General features: G+C 37.5%; 1 protein-coding gene and 1 pseudogene across 3 annotated transcripts in view; both read left to right on the top strand.

The window, feature by feature from the left end:
- Positions 1-26,166, top strand: part of ANK2 (ankyrin 2) — a 680,317-nt gene that overhangs the window by 500,099 nt on the left and 154,052 nt on the right. For both annotated transcript variants that reach the window (XM_079919368.1, XM_079919367.1), the window contains exons 3-4: positions 9,167-9,265; positions 10,610-10,708. In XM_079919368.1, the coding sequence (XP_079775494.1) occupies positions 9,167-9,265; positions 10,610-10,708 (198 nt within the window). The remainder of the gene's footprint in view (positions 1-9,166; positions 9,266-10,609; positions 10,709-26,166) is intronic.
- Positions 2,684-4,119, top strand: LOC307186042 (RNA-binding protein 42-like; annotated as a pseudogene). Its single transcript has one exon. The product of its transcript is annotated as an RNA-binding protein 42-like (transcript).

Here is a 26,166-nt window from a genome sequence, read left to right as displayed (position 1 = left end):
TTCCTCTCTTAGAGTGCCCTTTGTAAGCATTAGCTTTTTTACTTATTTGGTCTGAAACAACATCTTGTTTCCCCAAGATGCCCTCATGTCTTGGGTCTTGCCTAAACTTCCTTAGTTTTTTTTTTTTGTAATCTAGAGAAGCATGTGTGCACATGCACACACACACACACACAGGAGCACACCACATGCACACGCACATGCAGACGTGTGTACACATGTATGTGTATGTAAAGTTACACCAAAAAAACCCCTCCGAAACAAAATCAACACTTGCCACCCACAGTGCACTCTATTTTTCTTTGCTCTACTTCATGTTTTGAAATACACTGATTGGCAATCCATTAAACAGATTTTAGGACGTACTTGTGCATGATGACCTACAGTTTGAAACACTGGTGTGGAGCTTAATTATTTTAGCTTTTTTGAAAGCATGAGTTTGGAAATCAGATCTAAGTTTGAATTTTTGCTCTTCCTCTTCTTGGCGGTAAGGATCTTTGAGGCAAATCACTTGGCTTCTGAGAATTTTAGTATCTTCATCTATAAAATATAATAATATATGTAAAATATAAAATATAATAATGATATCCATGTCATTAAGCTTCTCTTTCATTCGTTAAGTATTTATTTCTCAGCTCTCATAATCTTTCATCCTTCTTGGTCCTAGTAAGATTTTGAAGAATTTTCATAACTCTTTCTTCTCCCAGGCTAACTCACCATCATATTTAATGTCATTCTCCATATTTGGGGGATTGTATGATTGAAACATTTGATGGGGTTAGACAGGGGAAAAGACCAGTGCCAAAAAGGGAGCTACCATCCAGGAGCGCTAGATGGGCTTCCACTATGGTTGAAATGGAGATCTAGAAATAGACTATATAAAGTCGTATCTTTGAAGCAGTCTTATTCTAAGCTTTTTCCCTATGAAATGACCAATGAGCCACCAAATTTCAAGCCACATTGTAAATATTTTTTAATTGATGAAGACTTAGCAAATCCTCATTAAATATTCATCATTTTGGAATTAAAAAGAAAGCCTCTAGGATTTGAGAATAACTCACTAGTAAAACAAGTTTCCTCTTGGGTCATCCATAGTTTGATTTATATATTAAATCAGAAATCTTTGGACATCAAAGACACAGTAAGATCAGTTCAACTGACAAAAGATGACACGTGCTTTGCTTTTCCCCATCTTCATGAAAACTAAATACATTCTTAATTCCATCATAGTGAGTACTCTTAGTTTAGAGCAGCCACCATGAAAGAGGCGGGAAAGGTGCAGATACATTATGGATGAGTATACTGAGTGGCAATTGGATTGGGAATATGTAAACAGGTCATTTTCATTTTGAGTTTGATTTTTTCCTCCCATTACATAGATGATTCCTTTCACCAGTGTCATTTATGGTAATGGCAGAGTGAAACTGTAAACTGCATTTCATAATTATTTGTATCTCTATATGTGGGCATGTAGTTCCTCTTGAAAAGAGCTCCTCATTTAGGGTGTCTCTGACACAGGAGCCCCATTATGTGTGGGGGTGGGGTGGAGGTTAGGGAACAAATTTCACTTTCTCTTCTCCATTATTTTCCCATTGATATATCCATTTGCCCTCCATCTTTTTCCTTTAGTATTTTCAAGAACTCATATTTACAATTGCCTCCTTTCAAATATTTAAATTTTAATGTTATTAAGGAAGTTATATATTAAGTTAGTTGTACTTTTCTGACAGACTGGAGGACCCTTAATTCAACGTGTAAGATTTGCGAAGCAGAATAGCCAAAGGTTTGAAAAAATCGTGCATGAGTATATGCTAGCGCAGAGGTGATTTTCAATTGTTTAATAATAAATATTTGGGGGGCTCTCTGGGGACAGAAACTATGTCACTGGTCCTCCCTTAGAACCTAGCACCTAGAGCTAAGTACTTGGTGGGTAACTAGCAAATGCTTGTTGATTAACTGATAAGTTTATATTCATTACAGATTTGTCCTAAGATCCAAAACAATTTAATGCATTTTGATGCAAGCATTTAAGTTTCATGTATGGTTAGCTGTATCTTCTTGAATCTGTTCCTCAACTTTTAAAAATGGACTAGTCTATACATTGTCCATATGTGCCAGAAATGTAACCAATGCTCAAATGGTGGCATAAAATTTTTAGTGGTTCTACCTGGGGTTTCATCCACTAGTTTTATGATCATAGAAAAGCAGTCAATGGGCAAAATATCTCATAGAATCATCAAGAGAAATGGAGAATAGAGCTTATTGCAAAATTTGATTATAGACAAAATGTTATAATATTGCTTTATAAAAATTTAATAGAAGTGCTAAACAAAAAAGATAACTCTGCCCTTTAAGGTTGATTAATGTGCACATGGTTGTTTCAAAGTAGCCTTAAGATCTTATTTTTAAACTACATGGTATATTTAGTCATTTTAATGATATTATATAGAAATAGAATTATTCCAAAAGTTGTAGATGAAAGTGATATCTTGCCTGGGACTCACAGATCTGTAAGCCCAATCAATATTTTGCTCACAATAAACCAGCTCAATGAATATTTCTTGATTGTTTCAAACGACTCAAGTTCATATTCTTTTATCCACGTTAACTTACATAAAGCCAATATCGAAGACTTATCAGTAGTAGCCTGCTTTGGTTGGTCCCCATTCAGGATGCTGCCACAGTAATGATAGCAGGTGGCGGGCCAGCCCTGCGATCCCCAGGTGCAGGAGTACCTGTGGTCCTGGGCCCTGGTGCCAGCACCCGGGCAAGGGCAGCAAGGAAAGCTTGGAAGAGATGGAGGCAGAGACGGCCCTGTTTGAGCAGGAAGTTTTAGGGCTCTGGTAACCAGAATCCCAACTGCTATGCCTGCCGTACTCCAGTGCCCACAGTCCCCATGGTAGAAATGATGCAGTTCCCAGCAGCTCCTGTGCCTGCCCAATGATAGCGACCAACATACTAGCAGGTCCAACAGACTCTCCAGACCTGGGCAGCCACCGTGGCCACAGTGGTTCCTCCCATGGTGGGTGACCCTCCCTTTGTGGTGTACCTCCTTTCCAGGCGCATTTGGCCCCCATGATTGGATTCAACTGGACAGTCCAAAGGCTGGAGAAGCCCTCTTCCTGCCATGAACAGCTGTGGCACCCACCACAGAGGGCTCCTCTCCTGTATCCAGCACTAGTCCCCCACGTGCTACAGAGAGCACATTCTGCTCTTTACTCTGCAGCAGGCAGTCCTCACCCCATGGCCCTGCTGCCCCCTCACCAGGCCCTCGTGGGCCCCCTTTTCTGCCTGGACCCCCTCAACCCCCTGGACCACCTCTAATGCTGTCACCAATGGCTCGGGGTCCTGAAGCCCTTCCCTGGGTTCCATGGCTGCTCTGAGGCCTCTCCTAGAAGAGCCAGCAGCATACTGAGAGCTGGGCGTCAGCCTGGGGTTGATTCTGGAAGAGAAGGAAGAGGCAGTGGTGGTGGCAGCAGCTGGGCTGGAGGAGGCTAGGGTGCTGGTGGCTGTGAGGGCAGGAAGCACCCCAGCTGGTCCTGGTCTTTGGGCCCTGGCCACCTACCACTGGCCCTGACCATGGATTTGCCTGAGCCCCTGCCCCTCCTGCTGGAAGTAGTGTGCCAGGCTTACTGCCTCCAGCGCACATTCCTTAGCTCCTGGCCCCTGCCCCCTCGCCCTGGCCTTGTGACCCTTCTAGATCCCAGAGTCCCTGGGTGAGGACAAGAGAAAAGGAAAGCCGGAGAAATTGATGCAGCATTTGCACCGGCAGCTGGGAGCAGCTGGGAGGACCCCAGCCTGCTGGAGTGGGATGCAGATGGTTTCCGAATCTTCTGTGGGGATCTGGGCAATGAAATGGAGATGCCATCTTGGAACTCACCTTCAGCCCCTTCCCCTTCCCATGCTTCTTTAAGGCTAAGGGGATCTGCGACAAGTGCACTGGCAAGATCATGGGCTATAGCTTCTTCAGCTTTAAGGACCCCAGCAACTATGTGCACTCTGTGTGTTGAGATGAATGCAAAGTAAGTAGGCTCGTGCCCCACCAAACTGCGCAAAAGCACGTGGAAGGCCCGGAAACTGGGCCTTGAGTGCAAGAAGCAGAAGAAATTGGGACTGAGATAGGGTCTGTGGCTGAGCACCCGCTTCCTCTTGGCTGGGCGCTGGCTGCTACCCACAGTTCTTTTTGGAAAACCCATAACTATCTACTCACCCATCCTCCCCAAAACCAGTTTCAATAAATTTACGTTCATCCCTGCCCTGACCCCCCGAAAAAGGCTAAAGCAATGATGGGCACATAACAGGTGCTCATGAATGTTTATTTCTTTACCATCATCATCATTGTTTTTCATTGTCATCATTATAAATATTATTTGTAGATAAAACCATTAGACCACAGAGAGGTTAAGTGATTTGCCCAAATTCACACTTCTGGTTAGTAGTGGAGCAAGGAGAAGATTTCATTTCTTATCATTCCCATCACCATGTTATTCCTGCAGTTGACCACACTGTCTCAAAAAAGAAAAAAAAAAGTAGTAGTAGAAGAAGATTAAAAGATAAAAAGGAACGGAAGAAAGAAAAAGGAAGAAAATCCCCACATTCAGTCAATCACATACAAATGAGAAATATTTAAACTTTAAAACCTTAAAAAGAAATATTTCCAGTATTCTTTAACTCAGTGTAAGGATGTTCTTCCAGTGCTCATCTAAATTCTTTTTACTGTGAATTTAGTTATTTTCCTCCAGGTTTGCTTCAACAGAATTATAATACCAATGTTTTTATTCTCAAACATACTGAGGATATTAACTCACTGCTTAGCCTACTGTTTTTCAGATTTAATTAATTATTGAATTTTTCTCTTAAAATTTTGTTTTTGATTTTTGAATCATTTAACATTTTCTGAGTTTTTTTCACAGTGGTGGTCAGTATTTTGAGTCACTGAGTAGCTAATTAGAATCAGCAACTCTGTCTATCAAAGTATAATTGCTGTCTATAAATCCTATCAGGTAGGGAATACATAAAACTAAGTAAGAATAGCACTTGGCATAGTGCTGTTTTGAGATACAAAATCACTGACAAATTTTTTTGCCATGAAGTATTGGTGGCACAACATATATTCAATATATACACACTCACTCATATACTGTAATTCTGATATTATTAAAAATGAAACTAAACAAGACAAAAGCAAAACCAAGTAAAAAGACGAGAGGAATAAGGACGTGTGTTACTTAATTCCAATGGATACTGAATTTATTCTGTGTTTTCTGTAAACTTGTGAAAAAAGACAAACACATTGAATTATGCAATTTTCCTAAATTAAAGATTAGTGAGAATAAGCATGGTGGCTTTTCCTATTACTGAAATTTTTCCTGTTATTGAACTCAACAATAGTTCATCAAGATAACCCATCTAAAAATAGACACAAGGACATAAATATTGCTGAAATGAACATTGCTTGTATCTGCCTTATGTAAAAATCAAATTTGTAGTAACATTTTATGATTCCGTGAAGCCATTACTGTAGAGAACAGAGATAACATGCCCCAGGTATGTTGCTTTTTGGTGATCTCACTGAATGTCTACTCTGATATTAATCTAGGAGAATGAATAGTTAATGTTTCTGTTAAATATGAGTTTGCCTCAGAACACTTTTTAGCCAGAGCTCAGTAAGCTCATCATGAGTGTCCTAATAAATGCAGAGAGTGACAATATCTTCTGTTTTGATATAAAAAAGGACCTATGTGCCTCAAATACCATATGTGTGGGAGGCATTACCGGGAAAATACTAAGCCCTGCCCTGTATTTGAACCCAAATACAAAAAGTCTGACCAGTTTTGCATGTCTACCTCCTTCCCACCCCACATCCAACAAGGTGAAAAATATCTAACAACAAAACATCCTTTGGAATGTGGGCTAGTATTGGTAATAGAGTGTGGAAAGCTAAAGAGCGTTAGTGTGGCTCCTATGGGAAATTTGGTTTTTAGAAGCATGACCTGAGGGACTCACCCAAATGAGTTAACTACAAAATACATTCTCAAAGAGTTAGCTGAGCTGTACTATTAAATAGGTTTATTTATCACTTTCCATTTTAAACATGATTAATTTATATGTTAGCTCATATTCACAAGATCAAACATTTTGGTGTTCAGTCCAGTTGCTGCTGAGTTGCTTTTTCTGGTAACAATTACCCAACATATTCAATTGCTAATTAAATATATTTTGGGTTAGAAATTCTAAAACCAAAACATTAGCTTGAAGAAAGTTGCTTGTCTCCTGTTTCCTACAGCTGAAGGACATGAATTCAACGATATGATAGCGTCCCAATTTGACTGTATTTTAAAAGAAGGCAGCTTAAGAATTTACAACATTTATAATTAGAATTTCACCTATTATCATCTGTGTCTTTATAATCACTCTAGTTTTGGTAGTATTAGTGTTACAGAAATCTTGAAGACATATGTATATCCTGAATTCGATTTACATATTATAGACAATTTTGTTTCTGAACTATTCCCTCATATAAAAAATTTTAATCATATTCTTAATGACTTTTTAAATAAATTGCAACTATATTGCAGTGATTTGTAGTAGGATCTTTGTGCCCCCCCCCAAAAAGGTACTTTGTCCTCATAAAATTCTTTTAATTTAGATCCCAGCCTTGTAATTAATTGAGAAGAAACCTGGCCAATTATTGAGAAAATGTTCTATCCTGTTCTGCAGATTTAAATGTTTTCTGTTTGTGTTTTTGTGTGTGTGAAAATGAGGTAGGCTACATTTTGTATTCATGAAAAGAAAAGTATGAAGTAAACTAAGAGAAATAGTTTGGCATTGGAGTCCTCCTTAGAATAATGTCTCCTGAAATTTTTTAAGTTAAATATATATTTGAACTTCATAAGTTTTTAGATTGTGTCAACTATATTCTATTTGAGATGGTGTCTTGTTACCTTTGTTAACTTTTAAAAAAGTTTTTGTCAATATTTATTGAAACATGAACATAGTAAGTTTAGTGTTCTAAAAGTGTGGTCTACAGCAAGTTAAAGGTTTCAGCTGAGCTGATGCTGTAGTGACGGGAGTAATATCTCCCAGATGGGTGATTGAGAAGAGTATCGCAAATGCTCTAACCTTCAGAAAGTTGGTCACTCGTGTAATCAAATAAAAATTTTCACCTTTAAAAAGTCTTAATTCTCAAACCTTTCTATTTTAAATTTCATAGAAAGTTACATTCAGAATGCACTGTTGAGATCATTTTCAAGCCAGTCTAGGGTAGGAATTGAGGAAAAGGAAAGGCAACTTCTTACAAGAAACATCTTTAAAAAAAAGAAACATCTTAAAATGCAAAATTATTTAAATATTAGTTTGCTAGGCTATTTCAACAATTCCCAAGGATTGGAACATTTGATTCTTACAGACTGAAAGAATGGATCCACTCTCCAAAACATTTAAGCAATGGCTCATGATACAGAGTAAAAGATTTCTTCCTGTAAACAACGTAGGAAAATCAATAAATGTCATGCTGAAGAATATATAAATTAAAAAAGATATCGGGAAAGGTAAAGGCTCTTAACTATCATCAGGCTTAGTTAGCTCCTTAAAAATTCCTACCCGGGCTTCCCTGATGGCACAGTGGTTGAGAGTCCGCCTGCTGATGCAGGGGACACGGGTTCGTGCCCCGGTCCAGGAGGATCCCACATGCCGCGGAGCGGCTGGGCCCGTGAGCCATGGCCGCTGAGCCTGCGCATCTGGAGCCTGTGCTCCGCAACGGGAGAGGCCACAACAGTGAGAGGCCCGCGTACCGCAAAAAAAAAAAAAAAATTCCTACCCAATGGACATACTGCTTTCCCTTCCTTATTTGTTAGAATGAGTTTACTGTTAGTGAAATAGATTACCTCTGTTTAAATCAAATACTTCCTGTTGCCAAGGAGACTGGGTGTTGAGTAATTAACTCAGAAAACAACTTTAAAATATAATGCTTTCCTTGGTCTGGTAAAGGGAGTGACAATTAATTTTCTTTGCGGAATCATTTGTGTACAGTCAACACCATTAACATCATTTGCAAACAAGTAGAATCCAGGGGTCATAAAACTTCATATTTTTCAAGTTTTTATTATATTGTCAATTCATTTGTTAAATGTTCTAGGAATATACATAATCATAAATTTCAAAATTTAATTTAATAAATGATAATAATAAATTTAATTCTTAGCATTTTGTGCCAGTAAATATATGGAAACCATGACATGAATGTATTAATAGTACTGAATACAACTTTGTCAGCTACTCAAAGTTAAATGTTGGTGACAAACCAGGACCATGTTTTGCAAAGAAGAAAAGCAAATATTTCTTTATTTTTGAGTCACATATAAAAGCCTGAATACTTTTCATAAGAAAATCATTAAGTATAAGATATACAATGACCACAAATAGGAAATTTGCCATGAAGCAATTTGTACTTGTATTTGGTTCTTCCTACATGTATGACAAGATCTGCTTTCAAACTTTGTCAGTATAATATACGTAGATACCATATTTAGTGAAATTTTCAAAGAGTTTTTTCAATGCTATGGTGAGTAATGAATTTTTCAGGAATTTAGATAGATGGGAACCAGGTATTTCAGTACTATCATAGATTATAAGATAAATTTTTGAAAAAAACCCTCAAGACAAATTAGTGACATAGTGCTAAATGTTTTTTTAAGTACAATGTTGTCCTTACAAAGTTGTTTTACCTTAGAATTTGTCCTATGACACTAATTACTTTTTATGAAGAGGACATTTCTCTCCCATTTGTTTAAAAAGTAAGATTTATTTAAAGTTCTTTACGTTCTAGAAACTACAGAATTTTATTTCTGGCTGGCACAACAAATGATACAGAGTTGCTCTTTTTCTTTCCTCATTGCAGAAGTGTTTAGATATTTCTTAGTCTAAAAAGAAAGTTTGTTGAAGTTGCAGATCCACATTTCTAATGAATATTTACCTCTTTGCCTCTCTGAATCAAAATCACTGGAAATTAGTCTCTCTGAAATTAATAGCTTCAAGCTAATGCAAAGAGAAAGAGAAAATGAGGGGATCAGAGTCTGCCCATCTTCTGGGTTATATACTTGCATAAGATCAGCCACTGTCTGCCTCATCATTACTCCACTTCTGAGGCCTTGTTTGTTTCTCTTCTCAGAATGGACTCAACGCTCTCCATCTGGCTGCCAAGGAAGGCCATGTGGGGCTGGTTCACGAGCTACTGGGAAGAGGGTCCGCTGTGGATTCTGCCACTAAGGTAATGTTTATGCTAGTAGAATTTATTTCCTTGGAAAGGAGGAAATGATTTAAAGCTTCTCTTCCCGGGTTATACATTTCAGAGCTTTGCTGGAACACCACAGATTCTCAACAATGCAGAACTGAAATTGAAATTCTGTCCATTAAACTTTGCAGAGTTTGAATGGTTTCGTTTAGGGACTTATCAGAGACTGAAGAATTCTGTATCTCTAGTTTCTAGTATTCTATCTTTTTTCCTTTGATTCACAGAGAGACTAGACTAATATAATCCTCTGTAGACAAAAGCTAAACAAATATTTAAGAATGTCAGTTTGAATGTATATCAAATTATTTGCTTCCCCTGAGTTGCTCATATTAATATATTCATTAGACCAATCACTCTTTCTTGCTTAACTGTTTATTATCGTTTGTTTCCTTTCCTTTAAACTCTGTTGATGTTTTAAAATATAGGTTCATTTTTAATCACAGATTACAATTGTAGAATTTTAGATCCAGAAAAATATCTCATTAAATCTCCTCATTTAAAGAGAAGGCAAGTAAGTCTTCAAAATAGTACGAGTGGATAAAGACCCACAGTGAGGAGGTGGCAAAAAGAGAACTAGTGTCCAAAGTTTATGGCTTTGAATGTATAGATTTGCTTGCTTTTTATTTTTCTTTTTGTTATTTGTTTTAATCCTATGATAGGCATCTTTCAGTCTCTTAGCCTATATTTTCTTTTCATGATAGGTTTAAATTATTTTTCATTTTTGTTTGGTACTGTTGATGATAAATTTTGATGTAGAAAATGGTAGAAATTATTGGTAACATTGTATAGCATTGTATTTATTATTTTATTCCAAAAATATTTTGAACAACCGTGTGCTCCAGTGACTCGAAATACAACTGTGAATTGTCAGTTTCTCTACAACTGAAAATTCCTAGGTTTCTCTGCAAGGTGAAATAAATTCAATGGTTCAGATAAACTTTTTTTTTTAGTTTATATTATCTTGTGGTAGGACTCTTTTGTTGTAATAACATGAATGGTAATATTGTCTCTCTCTCTCTCACACACATACACAGACACACACGTACACACATCCCAGATTATTTGATTCAGTAAGATCTCAGTCTTTTCATGTTCTTAACACTAAACTGGAATTGTGCAGGATAGAAAAGGAAGACATTGTATGGGATGGCCAATGTTTTGATGGTAAAAATTATCTTTTCCCAAGGTGGGCTGCAATCTTGATAGAATGACAAGTTTTAACCACTTCAAATCATCAGCAAAATTCAAAATACCTGTACATTTTGATTTCTACAAAATTTGGAAGCCTCCAACATTTTCCATTTTGTTTCTCCAAAACAGAAAGGAAATACTGCTCTTCACATTGCATCTTTGGCTGGACAAGCAGAAGTTGTCAAAGTTCTCGTTAAGGAAGGAGCCAATATTAACGCACAGTCTCAGGTATTACATTCAGATTTTCTCTGATGTAAATGAGTTTAACTTAGAACAGCCTTGTGAAATTGATTTAATGGGTTTAGCCATCTGTTGGGTAGATAGATTTACTATAAACACTCTGTGATTTATTTCAGGCAAGTTATTTTATTAACTCATGCCATGACATTTCTTATTTTCGTGATGTATCATCATCTCCCTCTTTTTTCTAGCTTCTTTTTTATTTTTAATTTATTTTATTGAAGTATAGTTGGTTGTGTTAATTTCCACTGTACAGCAAAGTGATTCAGTTATACATATATATATATACATTCTTTTTCATATTCTTTTCCATTATGGTTTATCACAGGAAAACCATATAGAAAACCATTGAATATAGTTCCCTGTGCTACACAGTAGGACCATGTTGTTTATCCATATAGAGATATAATGATTTGCATCTGCTCATCCCAAACTCCCATTCCCTCTCTCCACCACACCACCCCCTTGGCAGCCACAAGTCTGTTCTCTATGCTTGTGAGTCTGTTTCTGTTTCATCGATAAGTTCATTTGTGTCATATTTTAGATCCCACATATGAGGGATATCATATGGTATCATTTGATATCATTTGTCTTCCTCTTTCTGACTTACTTCACTTAGCACATCATCTCCTCTTAATATAACTGAAAATTTGACAAGTTCACAGTCTATCATTGTCTTTAAGTGCAAAGAAAAAAAGAATTATATAGTGTTTTTTCTAGAATGACAGTGATGTCTGTGAAAGATGAATTATTCATGCAAGTTATGTTGCTCTATAAAAGTATTTTCTCTTCTTAAATTGAAAAAATTCTCAAAAGATTTGTATTCCAGTGGGAAATCTGCTATAAAGTGGGAATCACACTACTTTGGGTACTTTGCATATAAAATATGGTTTTTACAAAGCTCCTAAGGGAAAGGAAAATTCGAGACCCACAGCTTTATGATGCATGTAATAACAATTGTATAGAATAGGGAATGATATTCTTAAAATGAAATTAAGAACAGTTTTAAAAGAATAATCAAAATACATCATACTATAAATTTGATCCCTATTTTTTCTCTGGTTGAAAGGGGAAGAAAATATTGCTTTGCCCAAAGCTTTACTCTTAGTATCTGTTATATATTTATGCAGAAATTGAGGTGCATATCTTTATAGTCAAATCCATTTCTTCTATTTTTTAAAGTTTTTAGCCTTTCTAATAACATAGGCCACACCATGCAGGCTACTGGCAAAATAAACCAGTTCCTCTCTATCCATTCTTTGGGCCTTTGAAGGCCTTTGTATAGGAATATGTGTTACGTATATTGTTCATTCATTCATCGTGCAGACATGACTCTACTTGTATAAATGGCACAAGTTCTGGACCCATAAAATACCAATGGGGAAAAGTAAGAAAGAGCCCTATTTTCTTTGACCTTAATTATAGGGAAGAATCTGTTTAAATTATGACAGACAAGAAATTATCCATTTTTATCTCTATAATATCATGCTGCTTTTTTCCCCATACAACCCACATTTTTATTTAAGTGTGCATCAATATTTTAACATTTATTGAGAATATGCCATATTCTAAAATCTTGATTAAATGAAATTCTTTAAAAAATTGGTATCATTTGTAAAGAACTCTGGTGTATTCTATAATGATAATGGCATCTTGGGCTTAGAGATACAGGATACTACAAAATTGACTGTTCCAAAGTAAGGGATAAAAACTTCTTTACATCTGGAGAACATCTTTTTGCTTTGGAGCAGAGGTTCTCAAACTTTAGCCTGCGTCACCTGCAGGGCTTGTTAAAACACACGTTTCTGGGCCTCACCTTAGAGTTTCTGATTCAGTTCTGGCTAGGGACCTGAGAATTTTCATTTCTTACAAGTTCTCGGGTAGTGCTGGTGCTGTTGGTCCAGGGACTACGCTTTGAGAACCTTTGATTTAGAGAATGTAAGAGAAAACAGTGTAAGAATATCGCAGTAAGATTGTTTAAATATAGGTTCAACTACATGCATGAATCAGTAGTTTGTGTTCTTAAAAAAGCATGGCAGTAAAAGCCTCCCATTGCCTGTAGGAGGTTACTTTTGACAGGGAGTTCACATATGTGTTGCTGCTGTTAATATCTATAAAAAGAGCTTGGTTACTTTCCTCAAAATGACTAGTTGAACATAGTGATTTCATAAAAGTTAACAGGTATCAAATGCTGCAAGGTAAAAACTTGTTAAAAATTGTATCAGTTGTTATACTGTTTTATTAGACATTAGATGCTTTGGAGACTTTTCAAGGAAAACAAGCTAAAACCATTTAATCAGTGATTTGCTTTCAGTGTCAATGAGGCTGTTCTTCATAGTCACAATCATGCCAGATAATAACAGATCTTAAAGGAAAATTTATATTATCGATGAGATTAAAATAATCTTTATTTGTACTCTACTCAGTTAGCTCTGTTTAGATTTATATTGTAGGAAATCCTGACAGATAGTTTCACACTGATTTTTATATTGTGAGAACATTTTAATTTATACTGTAAGAACAATTAGTAATTAAAATTTAGGGTGTTTTTCTAAATGCATACGTCATTTGATAAGACCTGTAACATCATTTGCTATTAAATTCAGGTAGCCATCATTAACAAGTAACACAAATTGTTATTACTTAGAATATTTTATAATTTAATAATTGAAATTAAAATGCAGGAATTTATTTAAAAGAGGTTGATTATTTTGCCCTGTGTGTGATCAAATTCCAAAGGCATGGTTTTAAGGATTTGTTGAGGGGAAATGTGAACCCCTCTCCATGTATGATTCTTGTTGGTGGTGTCTTGTTTACGATACAAATTTCTTGTGTGACAACAATGAATGTCAGGTGAATGGTTAGGAGCCATGCTCATGATAGTTGAACAGCCACTCCCTTTTGAGAACCAGAAAAAGGGCATAGGAATCCCAGATGCACAACATAAATTCTGAAGTTTGTACTCAAATTATACCTTCTCCTACATCTTTTTAAGAACATAATACAAAGTGGGTGCAGAATAATCTGTTATTATAGGAGCGTGGGTGACTGCATAGTCGTTTACATTTGGCAAACTTCCGAGTTACTTGGAAATGGAGCACTAAGGTTATTGTTGAATTAAGAAGGTAGGAAACTCTCTGCAAAGCTCCAGGGAACAATCACTCAGTAAACATTTACAGGCTCCTAGGTTATGGAGCTGTGTGCCTTTATGGAATTTTTCTGCATTCTCTACGTAAGCTATGCGATCCATAGGAGGCTGACCTTCAACATGGCACAGTGCCAATTTTGGTAGGCGGTGTGCTTAATTCATAAAGAATTCCAGGGCTTCCCTGGTGGCGCAGTGATTGAGAGTCCGCCTGCCGATGCGGGGGACACGGGTTCGTGCCCTGGTCCGGGAAGATCCCACATGCCGCGGAGCGGCTTGGCCCGTGAGCCATGGCCGCTGAGCCTGCGCATCCGAAGCCTGTGCTCCGCAACGGGAGAGGCCACAACAGTGAGAGGCCTGCGTACCGCAAAAAAAAAAAAAAAAAAAAAAGAATTCCAGTATACTAGCAGGAACAATTTAAGTGTTTTAAAAGGAATTATGTGACTGATACAATGACAGTCAACAAATGTTTAAGTTTCTGTGCTCAATGGTGGTGGCAGTGTAGTCTCTACTGAGTCAGTTCTTGGTGTGATTTTAAGCCTTGCCTCAACCATGTAGCTCTCAGGCTTGGTTTTTTAGTCTCCTGGATTTAATGGTGTGAAGATCTCATCAAGATCTCGGTGAAAGCTGTTTTGGTGGAATAATGGGACTGGAAGTCAAATTAGAGTGATTTGAGGAATGCTGTTTGCTTTGAAGGTGGTTGCTTGCTTTCTGAAAAACACAGGCACGTTCATAAAATGTAAGCATATTAACATCCTTTAAACAGTCCTATATAAGTAATGCTGGAATGCTTTCCAGCTATCTGTGCGGACGTTTGTTTGTCACCTTTGTAACCTGTAAACCTATTAGACTTGGAGATATGACTTTAAAAAAATTGTTCCTATTATTTATTATCAAAGAAATTATACTTTGAGAAGGTTTTAAAAATATTCTCCGAGTGAGGAGTTTCTCTAAATTCTTGTAGCCTTTTTTGCCTGTTGATATTTGCCCATCTCAGGTTTATTTTTTAAATGTATAGGTACAGTTTCTGCAAGGTGGTAAACTTCTTGGGAGCAGATAATTTTTCTCGCACTTCATAGTTTTAGGATTTGGCACAATGCCTTGCTTACTTACAACTGGAGGCTAAACATATGCATGTATCCTCTTCACGTATAAGAATTAGCTTTGGTGTGTATTCCAGTCATTCCTAACAGTAGATGTTAATTTTTTTGTTTTTGTTTTGTTTTATTTGCGGTACTCGGGCCTCTCACTGCTGTGGCCTCTCCCATTGCGGAGCACAGGTTCTGGACGCGCAGGCTCAGTGGCCATGGCTCACGGGCCCAGCCGCTCCGCGACATGTGGGATCTTCCCGGACCGGGGCACGAACCCGCGTCCCCTGCATTGTCAGGCGGACACTCAAACACTGCGCCACCAGAGAAGCCCTAGATATTAATATTAATAATAGTACAAATAATATTACTGGCTGCCAGGCACTGTCTTGTGGTGCATTGTGTGCATTATCTCTTTTGATCTTCATTGACTCTCAGTATTGATGACAGACTGAGACAAAGATGGTTCATTTACCTGCTCATAATTTTCTTCTCCAGGCAAAACTGCTTCTCCTAGTTCCCGTAACAGTTCTACCTTCACTACAGACCCCAGAGAATAATTTTTAAAATTCCTCTTTCTTTTGGCCCAAACCCTATTAAGGTCCAAGTAAACTGATTCTTCTGAAGTAGAATCCATGCAAAAGGTTTGAGGTGAAAATTTTTTACTTGGTACTTTTTGTGAACTATAAACGCTGTATCTCTGCAAAATGTTCAAAGCATGAACCAAGTGCTGTTGCTTCCAAGGAAATCTGGCCTGAGAAAATGCCCCTCTTTAATCATCTCTACCAAAATTTACTTCTTGTTCCTCATATATGTGAGTATTGGTTTTAGATCTTTATTATAATGTCCGTATATAAAATTATTAAAATCAGAATGACCGCTGAAATACAATAAAGTGACTTAAAAACAGGTATTTGGTTTTTGATTTTACAAAGAAAACTGGCGTATGTTATTTATATTTTACCACAGCTTACAAAACAAACTGGGTCCTAGAATAGGTGATATCTCTGTACAGCTAAGTGAAACTGTGGAACGTGGGGAACATAGAACTTGCGGTCAGCTGTAGCTCTCTATCTTTTACCTTATTCAGTGGAGCCTATGATGTTTGAGTTCTCTGACAGTTATAGAGAGAGAGGAAAGTGTGATTTCATTAGAAGAAAGGATGGGCTAGAAGCTCTCATGAGACTGATTTAGACGTATACGTCCAGGGAGCTGAGTGTTTCTTGGAATAGATTCCAAATGCCAAAGAAATACAGCCCAATTGTAATATCTTGCACTTAGACTCTTAATTTTTTTTTTTAGACTCTTAATTTTAAAAAGTGTTTTTATGTGCTCTTTAATCTCATTTTATCTTTATAATGATGTGAATCAGCAGTGATTATTCTCATTTTGGATATGGGGAGAATTGAGGCACAAATAAGAAAGCCAAGGTCTTATAAAAAATTAGCAACGGAGCCACAAACCCAAATGGCATGGACCCCTCCCTTCCAGAAATCCTCAGCATACTTCACTGTTTCCCATTAAGCTGTCTCTACACCTTCTGTCTCCTCTAGGGAGGTCCAAGACCCTACTTACATCCCACAAGAGCCAGCTCTATGGCTTAAATGCCATCCATTCTCTCCTGGTCTGTCCACTCAGATGCTGGAAATACTAAAAGCATTTCACAGAAGCTAGACAACTAGCAAGTAAGGGGATTCATTAGCACTGTGACACTCAGCCATCCATTTTCTTGGAGTGTTCTCTTACCAACAATTTTTAACACAGGGAAGACTATACTTTCTGAAATGTGGTTTGTGATTGTTTTGATTCATTTTTCTTCTCTATGTCTACATTGTTCTACTTTTTCTTGAAATTTCTTATGTTTTCAGTCCTTTTATGAGGATTTCAGGAACACTATATTTTTCTTTTTATTTTATTTTGATGGTAAGTGAGTCCAAATAAGATATTCTGATTTGGTATTCTTGATACCATATTTTACTGAATTTACTTCTATTTTTCTTGAATCCTTTTGCCTATTTTATGCTCACTACTCTGTGTTCATTTACTCCTGGAAATTTTATTCCAGAAGAAGATTTTCCTACTTGTAACACAAACATGATTAGGCTGTTATTTTATTAGCTTTCAGATGTTCAGATTATGAACAAGTAATGCCAGTTGCAAGATTACATGACCATTGATTACACCCCCAGAATTTTAGAGGTGCATACACCCACTGTATGCAATGATAAATGTCTTTTCAGGTGTAGCTTCCAATAGTTTTTTCGTCATTGGCACTCACCCATTGTCAAACGTAATTTGAATTGGGTTGTGAAGAGGACGAAAGCCTACACAGTTGGCCAGCATGCCCACTACACGGAATCGCTTCCATATGGCCGTAGAGCCATCCTTGCCTCTCAAAATAAAAACTCATAATGGAACATTCCGTTCTGTTAACGCGCACACACACACGCACAGTATAAAATGGGATCCATGATCACAGATTCCAAAAAAGGTTTTGTTTTCAGCTTTTTTTCCAAACCTATACATATGGTTCTTTTTTAATAAGGTTCTTCGTCTTTTAATTGGGAGAGTTACTATTGTAATACAAATTCTCTAAAGTTAAGATGATGGCATCTACTTGCATTTGACCAGAGATACAAGAGAAGTCAGGATATTTTTGTTGTCTTTTTGACTCGGAAAGTCAGTTTATTGGGTGATTACAAGTTTGCAAGTGCATCTGCCTTCCTCAGCATTCCAAATTAAATAAAGGAAATATGCTTTCTCCAGTTCTCCATCCTCCAATGTGCTTAGAGAAATGATGAGAATTGATATCTTTAAAAATTGAATGAATTAAGGCATAAGCATCATCAAATCTATTTCTTTGGTAGATGTCCCATTTATTTATCCCTTCACAAGCCTATCCAAGTCCAATATTACTGCGTTTTAAAGGAAATAAATTTGTAGTAAGGTAAGACTTGTAGGGAGAAGAGTAAAATGTCAAAGATAGCTCCAAATTTCTGTTAATAAATATGGAGTTCGAATTTCATACAGAAGACCATTCCTTCTCTCTCCTTCTGAGTTAGTATGGAGGATAAGCTACTCCAGCAGCAAATAGCTAGAATAGCAGTGTAGCAGTCTACCTCTTACTTCAGATCTCACAGCTTAATGTGTTCATTCCACAGCAACCAAGATGTAGGTGAAACCATCAGGAAGACCCCAAAACAAGCATCCTTTAAGGCAAAGACCACAAAACAAGGCAAAATTGGAAAAATATGACACTAAATAAAACTTCCCAATAGAAAATTGTCGGAAGTAATCATTCATTCCCTCCCTCCTTCCTTCACTCACTTAGCAGGTATTTGGGAATTTAATGTGTGCGCTCTAATAGGTAGGGGTGGTGGAGTCTGAGGAAGTGATGACTAAACTGCTCTCTTTTTTTAAAACTCATAGATATCCTTTAAAGAGGACCTTTGGAGAGAAGAGGTTAAAATAACTTATAATATCCTAACCCTGGTAAAGAGTTGTCATGTTCTGATTATCTGAGAAAATTTGTATGACATTTTAATTAATAAAATGCCTTCTTAACTTCCAAGCAAGCGCATAATCGTATCTTTTGTTCTTTTGCCCTGAGCACACCCGCAAATTACAAAGAGTAGTCTTTATTTTTGTGACTACAATTAGTACCCATTGGTTTTTTTTACATCCTTTGCAGCTGTGCATTTACAGTATATTTAGGGAAATAATTTGAATTATCCTGACCTTAAAGCTGTGTGATAACTTTGGGATGCTTTCCAAACTTCTCTCTCATAATGCTAATTCAAAAGAAGAAGACGATACATAGTATTTGGAATAGAAACTAGAGTAGTAATTCCCAACCAGTGCTAGCCGGTGTGTGACAAAAAGCCTACTACCATGTCATAGCTAAGGCTGCTGAAGAATTCTGCTTTGTGAAAAAATCTAAATCTTAACAGTGACCTTCCTGCCAAAGACAAGAAGGTTTCATCAAAAGGGGAATTCTGCTTTTGCTAAGTTTAAACCCAGAGCTATCTATAATCCATTTCCATTTTCTACTGTTGGGATTGATTGTGTAATCTGTTGATGAGTTTTCCAGTAGATGTGGAGAGTATATGTAATGTTCTTATTAACTGGCAAATGGCACAGGGAATTAAGGGTATTATAAATACTTAAAGCTGCAGTTTTCAGACTCTCTTAGATATAGATTGCTCCATCTAAGCAAATATACACAACTACCTACTTTACTCATTCCTTCTTATTAATGGAAAGGCTACATCATTTTTAATTGCAAAAAACTAAAAGAAAGGTAACACATGACTACCATGTTAGGCTACTCTTTCTTTGTGTTTTCAAACAGTGATAGCTCCTAAAACTCACCATTCTACTAGAAGGATCCCTGATATACCTCCTCGGAACACAGCACAGTTTACAAACGATTGTCCCAGTAATTTGGGAATAAGGAAGACATTGCTGAAAGTTATAACTCATTCAACATCAAACAGAGCAGCAGTGTTTAATATTTTATTTTCAGAGTTTTTGGGTTAGATAGCATTTGAAGAGAGTTACATGACTAGAAAATTTGAAAAAAAAAAAACCTGTCCAGGATCTGAATGTCTTTCATAAACAGAAAGAAAGTAGAATAGAGTAAGAGTGGTAAGAGATGTGGTCAGCAAGGTAGGCTGTGGTCAGATCATGTATGACCTTGTTAGACATTGTGTTAGTTATTGCTGCGTAACAAATTATCCCAAACTTTAGTGGCTTAAAACAGCAATAAACATATTATCATCATAGCTTCTGTGGATCAGGAATTCAGTAGTAGCTTAGTTGTGAAATTATGGCTCAGAGTCTCTTATGAGTCTTTAGTGAAGATGTTGACCAGAGCTAAAGCCATCTGAAGGCTTTCCTGGGGCTGGAGAGTTCACTCCCGAGGTAGTTTTTTTCACATGGTTGGCAAGTCATTACTGTCTGTTGGTGGGAAGTCTCAGTTCCCTCTCATGTGAGTCTCTCCACAGGCTGCTTGAATGTTAATATGGCATGGCAGCTCATTTCCTCCAGAGCAGGTCACCCAAGAGAAACCTAGTAATAGGACAGTGACTTTGAACCCTCGCCTCGGGAGTCACACATCATCGATTCCACCATAATCAATGCATTAGAAGTGAATTACTAAGTTGGTCCACACTCTGTGGAAATGGAGTTAGGTTGACTTTTGAAGGGAGGAGTGTCAAAGAATTCGCAGCCATATATTTTTGTGTGTGAATTTTAAATTTTTATTTATTTTTTGATTTTTTTAAGATGCCATTTTGCCAACAACACAATTCTTTTCCAGAATTCTCTTCACAATTTATACTTAGGTTTTGAGCTTTTAGACATATGCATTGCTCTTTTTTAAATTTTCATTTTATATTGGAGTATAGTTGATTTACAATGTTGTGTTAGTTTCAGGTGTACAGCAAAGTGACTCAGTTATACATGTACATATACATATGTCTATTCTTTTTTGGGATTAACATATACACACTACTATATATAAAATAGATAACCAACAAGGACCTACTTTATAGCACAGGGAACTCTACTCAGTATCCTATAATAACCTTTATGGGAAAAGAATCTGTAGACGTATTTTAAAACCACCACAGATGTAGAAAGAAACTTGGATCCTATTTCACTTTATTTATTCATCCATTTAACGAATATTTATTGAACACCCACTATGTGCTAAGATTGTTATGGGCACTGAATAAGGCCTCCCAGAGAGGGTGACACGTGTCAATGCCTGAAAGATAAAAAGAAGAGGGCAAAAGTTTCCAAGCATCTTTGCCTCTGCTGTGTCCATTTACTTCCTACTAACTTCCTGTTCCCTCCTTAACCTCTGTTACTGCCCAGTCCACTTGGAAGTTTACTCAATCTCTGGGTTAAAATTTCCTCAGCAGTAAAAGGATGAGTCTCCTTTTAGCTATAACATTTTCATCTAGAAAAATAGGGCAATTTCTTTTAATCATTGAAATATACTTAATAATTTTAGCAGCGTAGAACTGAAAGTAAGAACAAGTGAAATAACAGTGAGCAGTTACAGAGAAATTAATTTATATACCATTTGAAGTTTCTATAATCAGTTTCTACTCGTTAAGCTTACACTCGATCTATGAAATTTCCTAAAGTATATCTTTAGCTGGGTGGTAATATGTTAGACATGAATTAGAGATCTTTGAAATTTTTAAAAAAAATTTTTAGACCTGTAAGAATTCCTTTCAAGATGCATTCTTGCATGAGATTTTACTCATGTTTGGTAAATTTACTTGAAGTCCTTTTTTTAATTCATTAGACTCAGTATTATGCTTAGAGAACAGAATTCCCCAAGTGATATATGCCTGCAGCAAATACACTCTGACTTTTCACACAAACGCCACATTTCTTGAGAGGGAGAATGAAAGAAGAATAGAAAAAAATGGCAAAGCACATTTTCGTTTCTTTAGATCTACCGTCTTGATTTCATTAAGGCCTCCTAATTTCCTCTCAGGTCTGTGTGCTTGCGCCTGAGATGCCTTTCTTCATGGTATCAACTCTTTAGTGCCCTGGCAGCATTTTATTCATGCTTCTCTTTCGGCAATTATAGTATGTCTTGTGCTATGGTTCCATATACGTGTAGTCGGTGAATCTGTTATATTTTCTGCTCTTGAGGGCAGGAACAGTATTATGTTCATATTTGTTACTTGGTACCTAGTCCAGTGTCAAGGAGAAAAACTTTAGAACAAATTTGGTGCTATAAAAAAAGACCTTTTTTTGAAGTCCCCATTACAAGAAAAATTATTTATGGTGATAGATGATAGCTAGACTTACTGTGGAGATCACTTCTCAATATGTACAAACAATAAATCATTATGTTATACACTTGAAACTAATATAATATGTTAATTGCATCTCATTTTTTAAAAAGAGACCTTTTGAATTGAATAGTAACATTGACTTTTTTTGAATTTTATTTAATTTATTTTTTTATACAGCAGGTTCTTATTAGTTATCTGTTTTATACATATTAGTGTATACATGTCGATCCCAATCTCCCAGTTCATCCCACCACCACCCCCCGCCACTTTCCCCCCTTGGTCCATACATTTGAACATTGACCTTTATGTTAAGATAAAAGTGATTTTGTATGATCATTTCAGGTCATCCGACTGATGAATCTTAATTTATGTAATAGAAGAATAAGGTTATATGTTCTGGCAAAATTATGTCTGAAGAGTTAAGATTCTGTAAAAATAGGTAATATTGATACTTCTTAGAGTTTTGATCCTTATCCAAAACATTGATTCTAAACCATTTATTACTTTTCATACTGACATTATTTGTCTCTATATAATTTCTTTGAAATGACGTACAGATATCAATAGGTTTATTGCATTAAAATGTTCCCCCAAACTGCAATAAATCTAACATTTGATAGGAAGATTATCAGCTCATGTTCGTTCAGTTTTCCCAGATAATCCAATTAGCAAAAAAAAAATTTTTTCTCCAGTGGCTAAAACCTGATTACTGGTTCATATATCACTAATGAAAATAGGAACAACATTTTTGGTAATATTATAAGTGTTTGAATTCTCTAAAATATGATGCAATTTCTAGATTTGAAGAAAAGTATTTTAACTTTTTAATAAATCTGAGAAATGTTATCAATAACTAATAACTCATGCAGACTGAAACCACTTCTGATCTTTAAGTGGAATATAAATACATGAACACTAAATGACATTTCAAAATCTCAAAACCATTTCAATGTTTCTAATCCTCACTTCTCATCTGAATTATTACAAAAACTTTCTTTTTACTCCTCCAGACTATTCTCTGGCCATTTTCTAATTCATCCTCCCCTCTCTGGCAAATTAATCTCTTTAAAATGCAAATGTAGCCATGTCAAACCCCTGCTTAAAACCCTTCAGTGACACCCAAGAGTTCAGTATAAAATTCAGGTGCCTCTGGGCTTCCCTGGTGGCGCAGTGGTTGAGAGTCCGCCTGCCGATGCAGGGGACGCGGGTTCGTGCCCCGGTCCGGGAGGATCCCACATGCCGCGGAGCGACTGGGCCCGTGGGCCATGGCCGCTGAGCCTGCGCGTCCGGAGCCTGTGCTCCGCAACGGGAGAGGCCACAATAGTGAGAGGCCCGCGTACCGCAAAAAAAAAAAAAAAAAAAAAAAAAAAAAAAATTCAGGTGCCTCAGCGTGACGGATGGGGGCTGATCCCTGCCTGTCTCGGCCTGCTCACCCCGCTAGTCACGGTGAATTTTCCAAAGATATGGTCAGGGTTTTCTCCTCTCATGAGGTTTCCTGCCTCTGTGCCTAAATTCAGTGTCTTCATATCTTAGCTCAAACCGAATCACTCCCAGTGTCTTCCAAGTATCACTCCCAGTGTTTCCTTCAGATGTAATTTTTTATCCAGTTGAGTTCTGTGTCCTTTTATGTTCTCGTTATACCCAACACATAACTTTTTTTTTTTTTTTTTTTTTTTTGCGGTGCGCGGGCCTCTCACTGTTTTGGCCTCTCCCATTGCGGAGCACAGGCTCCGGACGCGCAGGCTCAGCGGCCATAGCTAACGGGCCCAGCCGCTCCGCGGCACGTGGAATCTTCCCGGACCAGGGCACGAACCCGCGTCCCCTGCATCGGCAGGCGGACTCCCAACCACTGCGCTACCAGGGATGCCCCATAACTTTTTTTTTTTGAAAGAAACTAACTATATATGTGTTCACGGAACTGTAATACAATAGTTTGGTTACTTGCCCATCTCAGCCTTTGGACAGTGAGCTCCTAATAAACAGGGAGCTTTCATCTCTGAATCACCAAAGCTGAGCACAATGCCTAGCAGTGAAGAGTCAACAAACGCAGTTTTAGTGAATAAATATAAATGAATGGCAAATAATTAATAATTTGCCATGGAGAGGGATAATGTTCAAAATATTTAATAACCAGTTGGTAGAGGCACCTATTGGTCACCCTGGAATTACCCTAACAACAAATAATGCTGTTCTTGTACGCATCCTTCCAGTATCAACCTGGGCTCCGGATCTCTTTGACTTTTTTATATCAAAAAGGAGAAAATGCATATACTTTCATACCTACCTGCAGCCAGACCATTTTAGAAAAACGTGGAGACATAATATATTGGAAAGCACTTGGGTACATGGACACAGGAGCCAATAATCCTGTGTGGCTGACCTATTTATGTGGGAAGATAAAAGCTTTCCTATAAAATTTACAATGGTGTTAAAGTGCAGCCATGCCCTTTCCCAGTTACCCAGAGGTGTGCTTCACATTCTCTGGTGGACTAGTTCTTGTTAAATAGCCTCAGTAAGTTAAGGAAGGATAATTTCCCACATCTTTAGGACCTGTAGTAAATCTTTACTGCCTTCTCACTTCATACATTTAGTAACAGTAAATAGCTCCCCCTTCTTCTAGCCAAGGTGTTGTCTTAGCTCATGTTACCTTCATCACTTAAATACACTATCGCAAATATTGCAAAAGCTGATTAATCCCTTACTTCCATTCTTGAATCCTGCCATCCCAAACCAAGGCATCTGTGGTCACCAGAGTGAACTTTCCAAAATGCATATGTGATCCCTGCCCAAAACCATTCAGTTGTTCTGCATCACCTAAAACAATGTCCTTGGGGCAGTTTTTAAAATTGAGCTTTTTTAAAAAAGGCATGTACTTTGGCTTCCTGTATGGAGACTACAATTCAGGAGAGGCAAGGTGGTCCCTAGGCATTCTTACGAGTTTCCACAGGAGATTCTTTAACACAGCCAGGCTGCGAACCACACATCCACATGATCAAATCCCAACTCCTTTATGGGGAAGAAGGCTGTCCACGTACTGGCTCCTGTCTGTCACTTCCAGTTCACTTATTAGCTGGGAGACTTTGGCCAAGTTACCTAAGTGTTTGAGTCTCAGCTGCCTTATTTCAAATGGGGATAATAATACCAATGTTACAGCACTATTCTAAGGATTAGAGATGATGTTGGGCCATTTAATTTATCATCCAAACTGAGATAATATTAATAATTACTCCAAGATAACTATGCATAAACTTAGACTGTCCTGGGGAAACCGGAGCATGTGGTCATGGTGATTTGAAGCAGTAGAGTCAAAGCATTTCCCACAGTGAATGGCATAGAGCAGAAGTTCAATAACTCATTTTTATTTTTATCGTTCTTTATACGTGCATCCCACTCTGCTGGAAGCCCTTGCATGCTGAGGATGTGGCACAAGGAGCACATGGTATTCATGATGCCCTCTAACCGAGAGCCTGATCATTTGTCTGTCACTGGCCTTTCCCCACCAGATACTATATGTTGTCAGCCCTGACATTTCTCTATTTTTTATATTTTCCCTTTTCTTTCTCTATTACTCTAGCCCACCATTAATGCTTGCAGGGCCCAGGACAAGACTGCAAAAGAGGTCCACTTACAGTATATTTTGAAAACTAAAAGCTATATATCAAGCTAATAAACTATAAAATAACTTTCTCCTATCCTCCTACCTTGATAAATATATCTTTCTAGCAATAAGATAGGTCTAAATTTAGACTTCTTAGAAACCTTGGAGTTCGTTCCATGCAGATTGGGGCTGATTTTGCACTCTGGCCCCTCTCCTCTCCTCATCCCCTGCTCCATCCACACCACAAGAGCATCATGTGTAAAGGTGTACGCACCCCAGCCTGCACGTTCAAGCTCTGTTCATCTCCTAACTTCCACCCTCCCTCACAAACAACTCTAAGAGTGTGTATTAGACTCCTGTTGCTGCTGTAACAAATTATCACAAATTCAGTGGCTTAAGATAACACAAGTTTATTCTTGTATAATTTTAGAAGTCTGAAGTCTAAAAGCAGTTCTACAGGGCTAAAACCAAGGTGTTGGCACTTCTGGTTCCTACTTGAGGCTGCAAGTGAGAAGCAGTGTGGTATCTTCTCTCTGACCTCCTGCCTCCCTCTTATAAAAACCTTTTGTGATTGTATCAAGCCTACCTGGATAATTCAGGATAATCTCCCCATCTCAAGATCTTTAACTTAATCACATTTACAAAGTTCCTTTTACCATTAAGGTAACACTTACAGGTTCTGGCAATTAGGATGTGGGCATATTTGGGGGCGTTATTCAGCCTACTGTAGGGTATGCCTACCCGTGGACCCTTGGGAGGATGAACCCAAGGAAGAAATCTGAGCCAGCACTGGA

The sequence above is a fragment of the Stenella coeruleoalba genome (genome assembly GCF_951394435.1).
Source record: "Stenella coeruleoalba genome assembly, chromosome: 4".
Classification (NCBI taxonomy): Eukaryota; Metazoa; Chordata; class Mammalia; order Artiodactyla; family Delphinidae; genus Stenella; species Stenella coeruleoalba.
This window is presented reverse-complemented; position numbering and strand designations above follow the sequence as displayed.